We start from the raw sequence: 13,441 nt of genomic DNA, 5'->3' as shown, positions 1-13,441 counted from the left end.
TTTTTTTTCATCAGCAAGCAGAAATCAATTCTGTGAACAGAATTGCAAAATAAAACCAACAAGACAAACAGTAAGCATACTCAAAACATGAACAAATAAAGTTAGTTTTGAAACGGCCAAGTCAAAGTCCTGTGTTAAAAATGTTTGGCAGGAACTTTAGGAAAGCTAACGCAGATGAAAATATTCTCTAAAGAGAAATGGACTCAAAGAGATGATAAAATAAATACAGTTAAGTGATTAACTTCTCGAAGATACTCTGTGGTTAAAGAATGAGACTTCCAAAAGCTGGCACATTTCATTGACCGAGCACTTTATGAGATATTAAGCTCTCTCTTAAATCAAATTAAAGCAGCTGACTCAAAACAGAAAGCGACAGCAGAACGCTAAAATATGCGTATACCAGTCTTGGCTAAACTTTATCCCATTTGTTTCTCCCCCTCTCTCAGTTCCTGTCACCCTGGTGGCTGTTTCCACCTCATTCATCCATAGCCTGCTCTCGATCCTCCTACTTTGGACACGCTTGCACGTACGCACATTTCTCCCACAGATTGCCTCTCATCTATATTCTGTAGTACTCCACGCCACAGCACGAACAGATGGATCACATTCCCAGCTCCTGAATTATGCACAAACATTTCTTGACTCAGAGAGCAAGAGAGAGAATGAAGAATGTGAACACACGAGCGCCCGGGGCCGCAGACTGTTTCTTTCGATCCCATACTGTGAGACTTCGTCATTTGCTGCACTGGTTGATTGTTACGCTTCTGTCTCCGTCACCATTTCTGCTTCTCTGCTCCTCTCGGTTCAAGATAATGATCTTCATCATATGTTCGAGAATGAATTTATCCCGCATGCCATTCATGAGAAAATATCTCTTATCAGAGAAAATGGCAAGATATTACATTTCCCAATAGAAACCCACCTTGACTAGTTCCATGACCAGGTAAAGTTCGCTGTATGTGTCCACCTCCTCGATGAGCAGGACAATATTTGGATGTTTGACCCTGCGAAGGATGGCTACTTCATTCTGGATCATGTGCTCCTAGAAAATCAAATCAATAAACACAGACAAGTGAAACATTTATTGAAAGGATTACATTTCCACAGTACAAAAAAATTAAAACATTTGAACTATGTTTACCTAGTTTAGCTACTGTAAAGTATAAGTCAGTTGTTTTGGCAGTCTGAGCATGTGGATGTTTACCTTGCCTCTGCATTTGCCCTTGTTGATAATCTTAAGAGCATACTCGCGTCCCGTTGAAAGCTCCACACATTCCCGAACGACCGCAAAGTTCCCATCACCCAACATTCGCCCCACCTTGTAGCGGTCTGATATGTAGGACGGGACAGCTGGAACCTCATCCACAAGGACTTCCGCTGCAGATATGATGCACAAGGTTTAGAGCAGCTGAGCAACCCAAAAAGCCAAACAAATTCACATCATCTCACTCTCTTGTACACTTTTTTTAGGAGCGGGTCAGCATTCGTATGGAGCTAATATTACAGATAACATACATGTTTTGCCATTTATTTTAAACAAACAACTAATCCTCTGAGCCAAAAAAGTTTTTGTTGCGTCCCAGAGGAATTCTGTCACACATAGGCTCTGCAGAGTTCTCTGTAAACGGTAATCAATCTGGCAAATGGAAAATTAAATGTGGAACGAACTGGCAAATCAAAATGCAAATATATGCACTGAATGCTCAGTTTAATATAATTCATGAATCAATTTAGAACATTTGAAATGGTCTTCTGAGCTGTCTGAATAAATAAAATCAAAGATGAAAAATGTCAGATGATATTATAGTGACCTGCATCAATTAGAAAGAGATTGATCTTATTTTTTGAGTTTTGCATCCTGCTGTTTCCAACTCAAAATAAACAGCTTTGACATATTTAAAATGGTTTTGTGGTGAGGTGGGTGGGGAGGGTGGCAAAGGAGCAGAAAAGGTGAGAAAAACTGTTGAGAACATGATGTACAAATCAGAGGAGCTAACTGATTGCATAGAGCGAAGCATCAAAGGTCATATTCTTGGTCCTAACGTGCACGGTATTTGCAGTACAAGGCCTTTGCAGTGTGCAGAAGAATGCGGAAACGTGTCTGCAACATAAATTTTCCTCACCTTCAGTGATAAGTCCATCAGCATCTTCCGGTGGGCTGGGGATCTGAGCGGAAGACAAAGAGCTGGAGGAACCCTGGGAGCCCTGCAAAGAGGGAGAGATTAGGCAGAGAGCAAGACATTAAAATAATTTTAATCTCTGGATTAAAACAGCTTGTACTTCTCTTCATATTTAACAGATATATCTACTGTGACTTTGTAGTCCAAGCCTAAATTGATACGCAAGCTTGGTGTTGTCTGTGTGTTTTCTTAGCCATTTATTATAATGTTCTATCCTGCTTTGTGAATTTACTTTCCTCCAGAAAAGAACCCAAGCAGACAGGACAACAGGACAATAATCTGAAGTTATATTTAGGTGTGTCATTCATAACTCATATCTAATTTTCCTGTCAACCTTCAGTAAAACAGGAAGAAAGTTGTGCAGAAACTAATAAAGGAAGATTCCTCTGCTCGGTAAGTAGGAGGTCATTAAGGTAAAAGAGAGTGCCTGAGATGAGGCCCCTGCATCTATCTAAAGACATAAACTCATTAAGCCCTCCACCTTGTAACCTTCTGTCTGGTTGTCATGGAAGCAGCAGGGATGGGGGCAGGGATCTAGACGGGACTATAAATGAGAATCTACCCTTCTCAAATTTTATCTTCATTCTTGACCATCTTTACAATCTTCTTTCTTCCAAAGGCTGCTGATGGATATAGATTCCTTTAGCCTGATAAAGCAATAATGCATGTAATGGACTTATACAGGGTGTACCCAGCCTCTCGCCTGATGATTGCTGGCATAGGCTCCAGCTTCCCTGCAACCCCTAAATGGACTAAGCGGTGAAGAAAATGAATGACAGAATGAATTAAATTAATTATGGTCTGTTTGAAGTTACAGAAAATGTTTAACATTTTGTTTACAGTCCTTTTGCCTACCATCTATTTGGATTCTTCTGTCCTGCCTCATATTTTTTTTTTAGGTCTTTGGGTTTGGATGCTTCCAGTACTTAGATAAGTCCCACTGGTGCAGCAGAAATACACAGCCTTGCCAAATAACGTCATTGCTGTTACTCGCAACCAGTGTAAATTATTGACAAGCCTCCACTATAAAAGTATGCACTACACACGTCATGCATAAAGCCAATCCTCACACACAATTATGCTGAGATTTTTTTTTCTTTAATTCAACTTCTTTTTTCAGGTAAAGGAAAAAATATATTTGACGCCTTTTTTTTTTTTTTTTTTTTAGAAATTCACACACAGGATAATTTCTGCTTCATTCAGTTTCATCTGTTTAGGGATGATGACATATGAAAATTGTTTCTTAAATAAATAGGTGCCTGTCAGCGTTCATGTGATTACCCAACCAATGGGGGTTTTTATGCCTATGTATGTTATTTTTAAAATCACACGTTAAAAGTTTATGAAATCCAGAAAACAGTTTTGTAGCTGCCACTTAATTCACATCATTGTCTCAAGTTTTCAGCTATAGACAAACACAATGATCATCTTTTCTAAACACAAAATATGTGCCTGCTATTGAAAATAAGACCTTTGGCATTTTGTTTGTTGTGAAGTGTTTGTTATCCCGCTGACAAGGTGAAAGGGCAAGGTACCATCGTGCATCTATAAGAACTATTTACAAAACTGATCTGTCCTGTTTTCCTGTCTGAGTAGCTGTCAGTGTTTTTACTCACCTCTGTTCCTGTGACCTGAAAACCACCTAGCTGAGTGTAGTTGTGAGTCAGACCAAGCCTGGTTTATGTAATGTTGTGTTTGGTCGGGCACTTGTCCCGGAACAAGAAAACCCACTTAATACCAGTAAAGCCGACGGCCCTCAAGTGACTTATCTAAAAAAACATCCTCATTCTGCTTCTTTCCCCCTACCAACTCGTGCATCTACCTCCGTTGTGCCCTGATCACACATCAAGCCCTGCCCTCTACTCACTCTCTCTCTTTGATTTCCTTTCTCTCTCCCTGCCACAGAGGGAAACAAAATACTGTTGCTATGGCAACTGTTCACAGAGAGGAGAACAGCAGCTTATGAGAGCTCCAGTGTGGAGACAGAAGCCTATATATGGCAATTTCCTGTCTGCAGGCTGGGAGGCGGGTTCAACCTTCGATGAAAATTTTTTCTGTCTTTCCTGTGTGAACACCCATGAGACAGATGGAGTGATAGACAGCGCGAGAAACTGAGAGAGATGGAAAAGATGAGAAATTATACAAAAAAAAAAATGTATGGAGTCAGGTCTGGTTGATACAGACCTTGAGATCTATGAGGCAGTGTCTTGTTATTGTTAGACCAACCAGCCTTCTCCCTGTTGCACAATACAGCATTCACTATTCCTGGCTCCTCATCTCTACACTTTTGCTCTATGAGTCACACTAGTAAAAAACACACTGGCAAACCTTTTACATCATGGCTGAAGGTACTGCTCTTCAAATCTGCAATGGCAACACTTAGCAACAGAAAACTGATCGCAATATAAGCATCAATTTAAGGCAACGACCATGTTTGGTCTTAAACATAGATTATCTTAAAAGCAGAAGTGTGGCAGAAGGAATAATGATCAGTTCTGTGCAGGGAAAGCAATGCTGTTGAGCAGAGGATTAAAAAGACAACACAGATTTACATAACCAACTTGGAATCCTGAAGCGGACTTTCTTTTTGTCTCACAGGCTGGAAGAGTCAAAGCTGTTGTCTCTGTTTTGTTTTGCAGGAGAAATCTAATAAACAACTTCTTTTGTCCCAGCTTGCCTTTCTGTGGCTTATAGGTGCACGGCATAGAAGAGATGATATTTTACTGTCTAGACAGAAAGAAAACATAATTTACTTGTCTTTTACTGGTGGAGATCAAACCTCAGCGGGGAGTTCTGGCTTTCTGTTCTGCTATTTGGACACTGAAAGTTTCTAATCACAATTCTGATTCTGGGCTGTAATCCCAGGGAATGGCAGGGAGGTGATTAAAAGCTTCAGACAAAATTAAATATAATCATGTGGGAGGCAGACTTAAGTTGTCTCCATCAAAGAAAAATAACGTCTAGAACAGGTGTAGTCAGATAACAGCCTGGTTATCATACTAAAAAGGCTAAAAAGATCATAGTTTTCATCTTTGCTGTTTCATGACAACAACTGACATATTTCTTATGTGCCCACAAAACATTAGTGTATTTAAACACCAAGTGAGCAAGGAAAAAGATATACAATGTAAAAATTATGTGGTGAGGTTTATATAATCCTTATTCCGGTAGTTCTCAGTGCCTAACCAGACAAATTATAGCAAAAGTAAAAGGACTTTTCGATGTTTTATAACTACTACGCACCCCTTTTGTGTCAGTTCCACAAAAAGCCACAAAATTGTTTTCTAATACACCGTTATTTAAGTCGAATCCAAGAACACTGAAAGGTTTCATGTACTGCTTTTAGAGTGTATTGGAGACAGGGAAGAGAAATATAGTAAAGGCTGTGTTTTTGTTAACAGCTGTTCTACTCTGCTAAATACATAAGTAAGTTTAACAAAGAAGAACGGCTTATAAATGTGAGATAATCATCATTGTCATAATTACCTTAATTATCATGTAAACATAACGAACATGAGAAGAAAGACCACAAAATGAAAATGAAATGACAATGAATTTAATGACTTGAACAAATGGAAATTAATACATTTAGCAAAGGAAACACAAACAGAAACAAATGAGCCAAGAAGAGCTGGCAGCCTCACATGACCAAAATCACATTATGTAGCTGATGAACGTTAATTTACCCTGGGAAATGTTTTTTTTTTATTTTTTTATATCTATATAAGTATTCATAGATCCTCTTCAAAAGTGTGATTATCTCACATATTGAGGATGTAAATATGAAGAGTTTTCAATCATTTTTATCCATGATTTGAATGAAAAAAGAGATTTGAGAGATACCAAAGAAATGGCAGAATCTTTCATTTCCCCATGTGGTGCAACCAGTCTTTTTTGGCAATTACAGAAATAAAAGAAGACAAGTCATCTAATGACATCAACACAACATGAAAGAAGAAATATAATACAGCCCCACCCCCACAAAAAAACAACAGCAAATACATTCTTTAGTGACATGACTCTCACATGAATGAATGAGACAATATTTCATAATGCACCCTTTCTTCTTCAGATCAGTCTTACTTTCACTCACACGCGCACACGAATAATTTAATAATGAATCACCCAGCACAAAAAAAAAAAAAAGAAGTGTAAGGATGAGAGATGGAGCATGCAATTCAATGGATTTTGGATATGAATGACTAAAGAGTGAAAGGAGGATGTAGGTGATGGAATAACAATTATTGGTTGGTTTCTTTCAAAAACACCCTTTCAATACGACCGCCTGAATGTGTCACAGCTTCTGTGAGACACAGACCTGCCATTTGTCTCAGCATCATCCCATCAGTCTCCTCATCATCGTGCTGTAACAATTTTTGTCTATGTGTTTTAAAAAGCTGTGACCTCACTGGCTCATTGAATCAATCTGTGTGTCTGTGTGTGTTTCTGATGATAATGAACCTGTGAACAAATGTGTCTGTAGGTTTAAAGTAACATATGAACTGAAAACTGGGCTGCTCTTTGTGGGGCACGTGGCCTTGAAAGGACTGGAAGACATTAAAGGGGGGGGGGGGGGGGGGGGGTTGGTTGACTTTGTGAATGCAAACTACTCTTTCATGCTTCTGCTGCCAGTTCATACAAATGGGTCACGGTGTCCACAGAATGTGTAAAACACACATAATGGGCATCAATCTGCTGATTTTGTGCATTAAAGTGGCGGCTCCAAAGCATGTATGAATGTGTAAGCGATTCTCTGTGCAATTTCTTTGAAGGTATGTGCATGTGTGGGACTGCAGCAATGCAAGCATGACAGGCAAAGGGAGAAGCCGCGAGGTCTGCTCATTCTGCTCGGGGGAAATAGGTTGTAATGGTCTGAGCGGAGCAAGCAACCTACTTTAGGCAGCAAAGGGCCTTTAAGTGTTTAAATGCAGACTCCATTGTGATGAACTGCTTTGGTGTAACATCCACAGTGGGTCAACTGAGAATATGAAGCTGCTTAAAATGTCTTTTTTTTTTAAAAAAAAATCCATTTTTTTGTTGCTTTCACTGTTTTATAAGCTGAAGTGATACAAAGATTGCATAATTTTTAGACTCCATGTCATATTTGCAGATGTTAAGAATCATGATCTTTATGGAGCCACAATGTGAATAGCTATAAAATTTCTTGCAAAGGAAACACAACATGAGAAGAACTGATGTGTGTGTTTAAACTGTACAAGTTTAGAGTAGAGGTGACTAGGAAGGACACAGGATGTGCAAATAGCTAATCTATTTTTAAAATAAGCTTATAATTCATCTACATATGATGAAGCGCAATTTCACACTGTGAAGTTAATGCTCTTTCATATGGGGGAAGTGAGGGGGGGGGGTGGGCATGTGTGAGTTCGAACGGCTGGGGAAAGAAACTGTCATGGGGGGAGAGGGAATCGCTAACAGAGCCCACGGAAAAAGTAAGGAGTGGAGGAGAGAATTACATCGTAATATGTCTGAAGAGTGTGAGGCTGCAGAGTGGAGAGCGGAGATAATGGGCTGTGAAGCTTCCTCCCCTCCTTCCAGTCAAGCCGCTGCAGGCTTCATGTAGAGTGTCAGCAAGTGCAAAGCCTGCAATAATCTCTCTTTAAGAAATACACTCAACTTGTGATGTGCGGAACTAGAAATCATCTCATGTATCAGTGGTTTGCACAACAAAGCCCGTTTGTCATGACCCGAATCTGATGAGAAAAGTGGATGGTGGCAAACAGATGAGCAGTGTGGGACTTTTTCTTTACCATATATCTTTAATTCTCTTGTTGCATATGATTAGCTCATCTTGACTTTCTCTGACCCCACCAGTCACCTGAGTAATACGCCAGCAGCTTGTGTTTCCTCAAAACCACAAATATGTAGGCTTATGATGCCCTTCAGGTCATTCTACAGCAACCGCTGAGATTGCTTATTGAGATTATTATTAAGATTAGTGTTAAAATACTTTTATTAGTTTTTAAAGTGCTAAAAGCTCTTATCCTAAGTATTTATCAGACCGGCCTTTAGATCATGAACCTCCCAGGGCTCTTAGGTCATCAGGGCTAGTCTTTTATTGATTCCTAGAGTGAAGACCGTAAGGTACGGAGAGACATCTTTTAGTTTTTTAAGTCCTCACCTGTGGAACGGCATGCAGGACAGCCGGCCGAACAACCTGAGGGCAGCTGGGAGAGTTGTTATTTTTAAGAAAAAGCTTGATACTTATCTTTTTAGGAAAGCTTTTAATTGATTATTATTTTAAACCATAATTTGTATTTCATAGTTTTATTCTGTACCTTATTTAATTGTATTTCACCCATTATATTTATGGCATTTAGTTTAATTTTATTCTTATTAATTTATTGCACTTTGAATAGCATTACAAGTAAAGTGCTCTATAAATAAAGCCTGATTTTGATTTCATTTGACTGCTGCTTTTCCACTTGTTTTCCACTTTCAGTTTCTTCTTAAATACAAAGCAAGTTGGTTAGGATTACAGAAAGATAACACACATTTTCAAAACCCTGCATATCTGTGGTTTCTAGAAACAGAAAATGAAAACCTAGTTTTGTGGACAACTGCCTTCTTCGAAACACTCACACTTCACACCATCTCTCACTGAGACTCCAGAGTACTGCAGTCATCTATATTAAGTAAGTATCCCACGTTTACTCATTCAGAGGAGAGCTTTTAAATGCGTGTGTGTGGCAACCTGTTCCCTCTCAACCCTGTAATTTATGGTGACCCACTTGAACATGGAAGCTCTTTTGCACCGTGTTCAGCTCTTAGTAGCTGCAACCCAAATTTGATCAGCTTCTGCTGCCCTGGTTGACCTTCATATCACATCAATACAAACCTACGGCTGATCGCTTCAGAAGCCTGAGGGCTAGACCGTTCATTATCCATTACCAACTCATCAAATTTAGTGCAAGACTGACCCTACTAAACTTATGTTAGATTGAATTTAGTGTAGGTGGTCACTCATGCAAAAAAGCCATAAAAACACTCACAACCCACTCAGTTGTGCATGCGACCTTTTAAAATGTATTGACTGCAAAGTCTGGCAGCTTTTGCTCCAGGAAGAAAAACTGATTATGTTTGCATATCTACAGCTAAAGCACATTAATACCGCCATGGAACTTCAGGGGGTAAATTATTTGTGAGAGGTCCTGTCCTCTTATTGCTATCAGAGTTCTTCAGATGAGACAGTTGCACATTCCCGCATTGTGCGATTAGAGGTGAAGTGAGAAGAGCTTTCACACTCGGTTTGACGTTTTGCACGGGGATGATGTGTTCTGTACATCCTTACATCTCCTGAGCTTAAGGAAGAAAACACCTGTCTTTAACTTCTACGCTTCATCCATCTGTTTCTACAGCCAGCTCATTAGATCTTCCATCAGAAGTATGAAATACACAGCTGCATCCCTGCTGTTAGGTATGCATCGAATTTCAGCTAGCGTGAGAAAAACATATTACATATTTGTGTCATGTAGGTGTCATGCTGCTGTATGTGTTTGTGACTACAAAAGTGTGAAGGAGACTCAGTGTGAGTGTTTGTTAAGGAGGCAGAGGGAACTAAATCCACAGCAGGCTTAAAGTGCTTACAAATTAAAAAGCTACTGTGAGAAAAGTCTGATTAGGACTGAAGCTGATACTAAAAGCTCTTCGTCATCACTGCCAAAGACTGGATTAACTTTGATCTTTAACATCCACACTCAACATCCTGTAGATGAACTCAGGAAGTGTGGTGTGGAATTCAAGATATTTATTCCCTTTGAGTTGCATGCTCCTCCTCTGCACAGTCGTATTTTGTCACAGAGTAACTGCAAACTGTACGGTGAACATAGTGTTATTATATCTAAAATCTTTTTTTTTTTTTTTTCACCCATTAGGTCCAGAAAATAGATTACGATTCTTAGTTTAAGTACTTGGATTGGGAGTTGAGATTAATGACAGAAAAGTTGACTAACAGAAGAATTGATGAAAGCACTAGTATAAAATGTGTTTCTAAATCAGTTACACAAGCAGACATGTACAAAAGGACAAGACTTCACCCAGTCTCATCTTTAGCTCAGATACTGCACAAACTGCTGACTCACAGATTAGGCGATCTCTGTAATTCAGTGTTAATTGTTACAGAGCTCCAATCTGCAGATGGAGTTCTCCATGAGGAACAAAGAGCTAAGGGTCAACATGCAAAGAAAATGCAATGGAAGCGTTTAAACTATTAACACGGATCCTAACATTAGCCTTGCATTCCCAGAGCAGCACTGGATGAGGCCAAAAGTGGATGCCTCGCCCTGTTCTGAGACGCAAAAGACGTTGGGATGTTGCGGTTTCTTCATACTCTAGCGACTCTAAGGTGTTGTCGGCCTATGCTCAGTGACAGCTTTATCCTTTTCCTGAGAACATAGAAGGAATGTGTTATAGATTCAGGGTCACTAAAGGCTACAGGTTGAATGTGTATGATTGTGTGTTTATGTTTTTTGCCTGTACGTTCTTGTCTTACCTGGCGATGGTTGAGGCTGCCCGGGCTAGGTGGGGAGGGGCTGGGAGATTTTCCCGAATGAGGAGTGGACATCTGACTGGCTGGCATCCCATTCACTGGGGGGACGACAAGAGAAACAAAATGGAGAAGAGTGAAGATAAGAGGGTTAAGATTAAAAGAGGAATATTCAAATACCCAGTCCTTTACATGTGAACTCATGCTTTCCAGTACAGATATATTAGTGTGTAGCAGCAGCCCACACTTCCACCCTCTGCCTCTATCCATTCACATGAATGAGGCAGAGTGGGAGGAGGAGGACAAGAGGGGGAGTGCGGTTGAAGTAAAAACAGCTCTAAAATCTAGTCCATTCTTTATCAGAAATACAGACCCAATCCCACCAATGACCACTGAGATTCCCCAGTCAAACCAGATTTGTTCCGGATTTTAAGTGCACGGTCGACAGACAACAACACTGCCTGTCCTCATTTTTAACCACATAATGTACATGGTCTACTTTTTCCGGCTACAGCACAGCTCAAAAACCCAGCGGCATCTTCTCGTTAAACAAGAACATCACATTAATCAACGTTACATCCAGATCCTGTGTGTGGTCAGGTGGAAGGATCCTAATGGCTTCGTTAACCTGCCGATCATGAATGTTGGCAACAACACAGTGACTGGAGAAAATGAAGCTATGTGAAGCAACAATGACATTTGTCTTCAACAGTTTGACCAAGTGGATGTAGCTGAGTTTACCTTGGGAGGGAAACCCCCCCCCACTAATTTCATTATTCTCTGCCATTTCTCAGGTTTTCTTTACTTTAATCTATTCATTTCTGACCCACCTTTTCCATTAGTCATTAGGAGGGCTGCATGTAAACACTAATACATCTTCAGAGTCCGTCTGTCTTGATGCAGCAGATAAGAAAACACTTATAAAGCTGATTTCCCTGCCTTTAAAAAAAATGCTTTCCTTCAGTCTTGGAACCTTAGTTTGCATTAGCCTACAGCTTTAAGTAGTTATGCAAACAAGCCCTTTTTTTTTTTTTTTTTTTTTTTTTTGGCCACATCATTACAGTCTGGATGAGTAGAAAGCTATTCCCTGCCAAGATCAAAGAACTTTCTGAATTATTGAAGACACACATTAGAAAAAAAAAAGACACACCGAAGCCTGCAATCGCATCTCACAGGAATCTGAACTATTTCTTACTCGCGCATTGAAATATTAAAAACATGCATTGAAATGCTGTTCAAGCCGTTTCCTGAGCATCTTCATTGATGAAATTCAGCATCCGCGTTACGCACACGGAGACGCTCCTCTCAAATTAAGCACAATAAGTGGGAAGGTTTCGACACATCTCTCTGCTAAATTTGTTTTAAAAAATCGGTACAGTCGCTATTTTGTCAAGGTCATTCACCCGAATCGAAAATCACCCGAATAGCAGCACATTTAGTCTAAAGTTTTAGGTGGTATTCACAACAGAAACGCCGCTTCGGTGGCCATACCTTCCACTTCCAGCATGATGAAAAGCACAGTGTTAATCCAAAGCGGCAAAAAATGAGGAGAGCAGCACCTTTATACGCGATCCGCCCGAGTGTGGTAGTAAACTGGGATGAATGGGAGCAGCGCTGTACTACACAGAGAGGCGGAGAGGCTGCTTGCGCACACGCTGACGCGCGGGGAACAGAGGGAGAGAGAGAAACAGAGGGACACAGGCACACATCAAATACACAGAATTTGGAGATATTTTCGCCACTGCCTCTTTGCTTCAACGCAAAAAAAAAGAACAAGAAAAATCAAGATCGAGGTTTGATCTGGAAGTAAAATTGTTTGGATAGGTAAGTGCCAAGTGAAAGGATGGAGATAACAGCCTACAAAAAGTGTCAGAGGCTGGAATGGTCAAAACAGGCTCTAAAAGCTATATTTTACCTTTCTCAAACGTCTGAGGTGAAATGCTCTGAGGTCATGAAAATGGATGTTCAACCCAACCCACAAAAGTCAGAAGCCTCCCATACACATGATAAGAGGAATTCTGTTCTGTTCCCGTGATGGATGTAAATTGCTTTGTGCCTGTAGAATGACTGGCATGCTTTTCTTCAGACAGACTGATCAACATTCACACATGAAAGAATCTGTAGAGGAGCAAACACAACAAGCTGACTGCAATGCAGCCATAAAACGGGTGCATTCAGGCTTTTTTCACACCTCCTGTGTTAAACACATGAAGCATTTTCACACACCCAGCCTTGAAATTTTTCAGACATCACCTGGAGTTGTATGTGAGAACACGAATGTCCAAATCAGTCAGATCAAACACAGCATGCAGATTTTAGTCATGTGCTTGCAAAGTGCAGTAATGTGTGACTGAGCCCAAGTGTCCATACAGCAGGTCACTGTCTGTCTGAAGAATTCAGTCCCACAAACCAATCCAGAATATTTCTTCTTACGACATCATATCTAAAACAAATAACATTGTGTTGTTTACTATATGGCAAACTAGAGCTGATTCTGCTGCAAGTAACTGCATTTCACATGTAAAGACACATTCACAGAGTTTTTGCCATGAAATGTATTTTATTGATTCTGTTATTTGGGTGACACAAGCACAGTCCCACAGATCAGGAGGGTGCTGTGATGACATTCACGAGACCCAAATTTGTTTTCTGGTTTATCCAGAGCTTCCCACACATTTTTCACTTTTGTTTTCAGTAGCTGTGTACTTCTGCTTTTCACTGGTTTTTGGCTCATTTTAAGCCTTTAGCAGCCAGTTAG

General features: G+C 40.1%; 1 protein-coding gene across 1 annotated transcript in view; it reads right to left on the bottom strand.

Moving 5' to 3' along the window:
* Positions 1 to 13,441, bottom strand: part of dclk1a (doublecortin-like kinase 1a) — a gene marked incomplete at both ends in the record, with an annotated part of 46,525 nt that overhangs the window by 4,525 nt on the left and 28,559 nt on the right. Inside the window, 4 exons of the mRNA XM_079247281.1 lie at positions 923 to 1,042; positions 1,205 to 1,377; positions 2,124 to 2,205; positions 10,690 to 10,784. Of these exons, the coding sequence (XP_079103407.1) occupies positions 923 to 1,042; positions 1,205 to 1,377; positions 2,124 to 2,205; positions 10,690 to 10,784 (470 nt within the window). The remainder of the gene's footprint in view (positions 1 to 922; positions 1,043 to 1,204; positions 1,378 to 2,123; positions 2,206 to 10,689; positions 10,785 to 13,441) is intronic.

This window comes from Telmatherina bonti (genome assembly GCF_933228915.1).
Source record: "Telmatherina bonti genome assembly, chromosome: 10".
Taxonomy (NCBI): domain Eukaryota; kingdom Metazoa; phylum Chordata; class Actinopteri; order Atheriniformes; family Telmatherinidae; genus Telmatherina; species Telmatherina bonti.
This window is presented reverse-complemented; position numbering and strand designations above follow the sequence as displayed.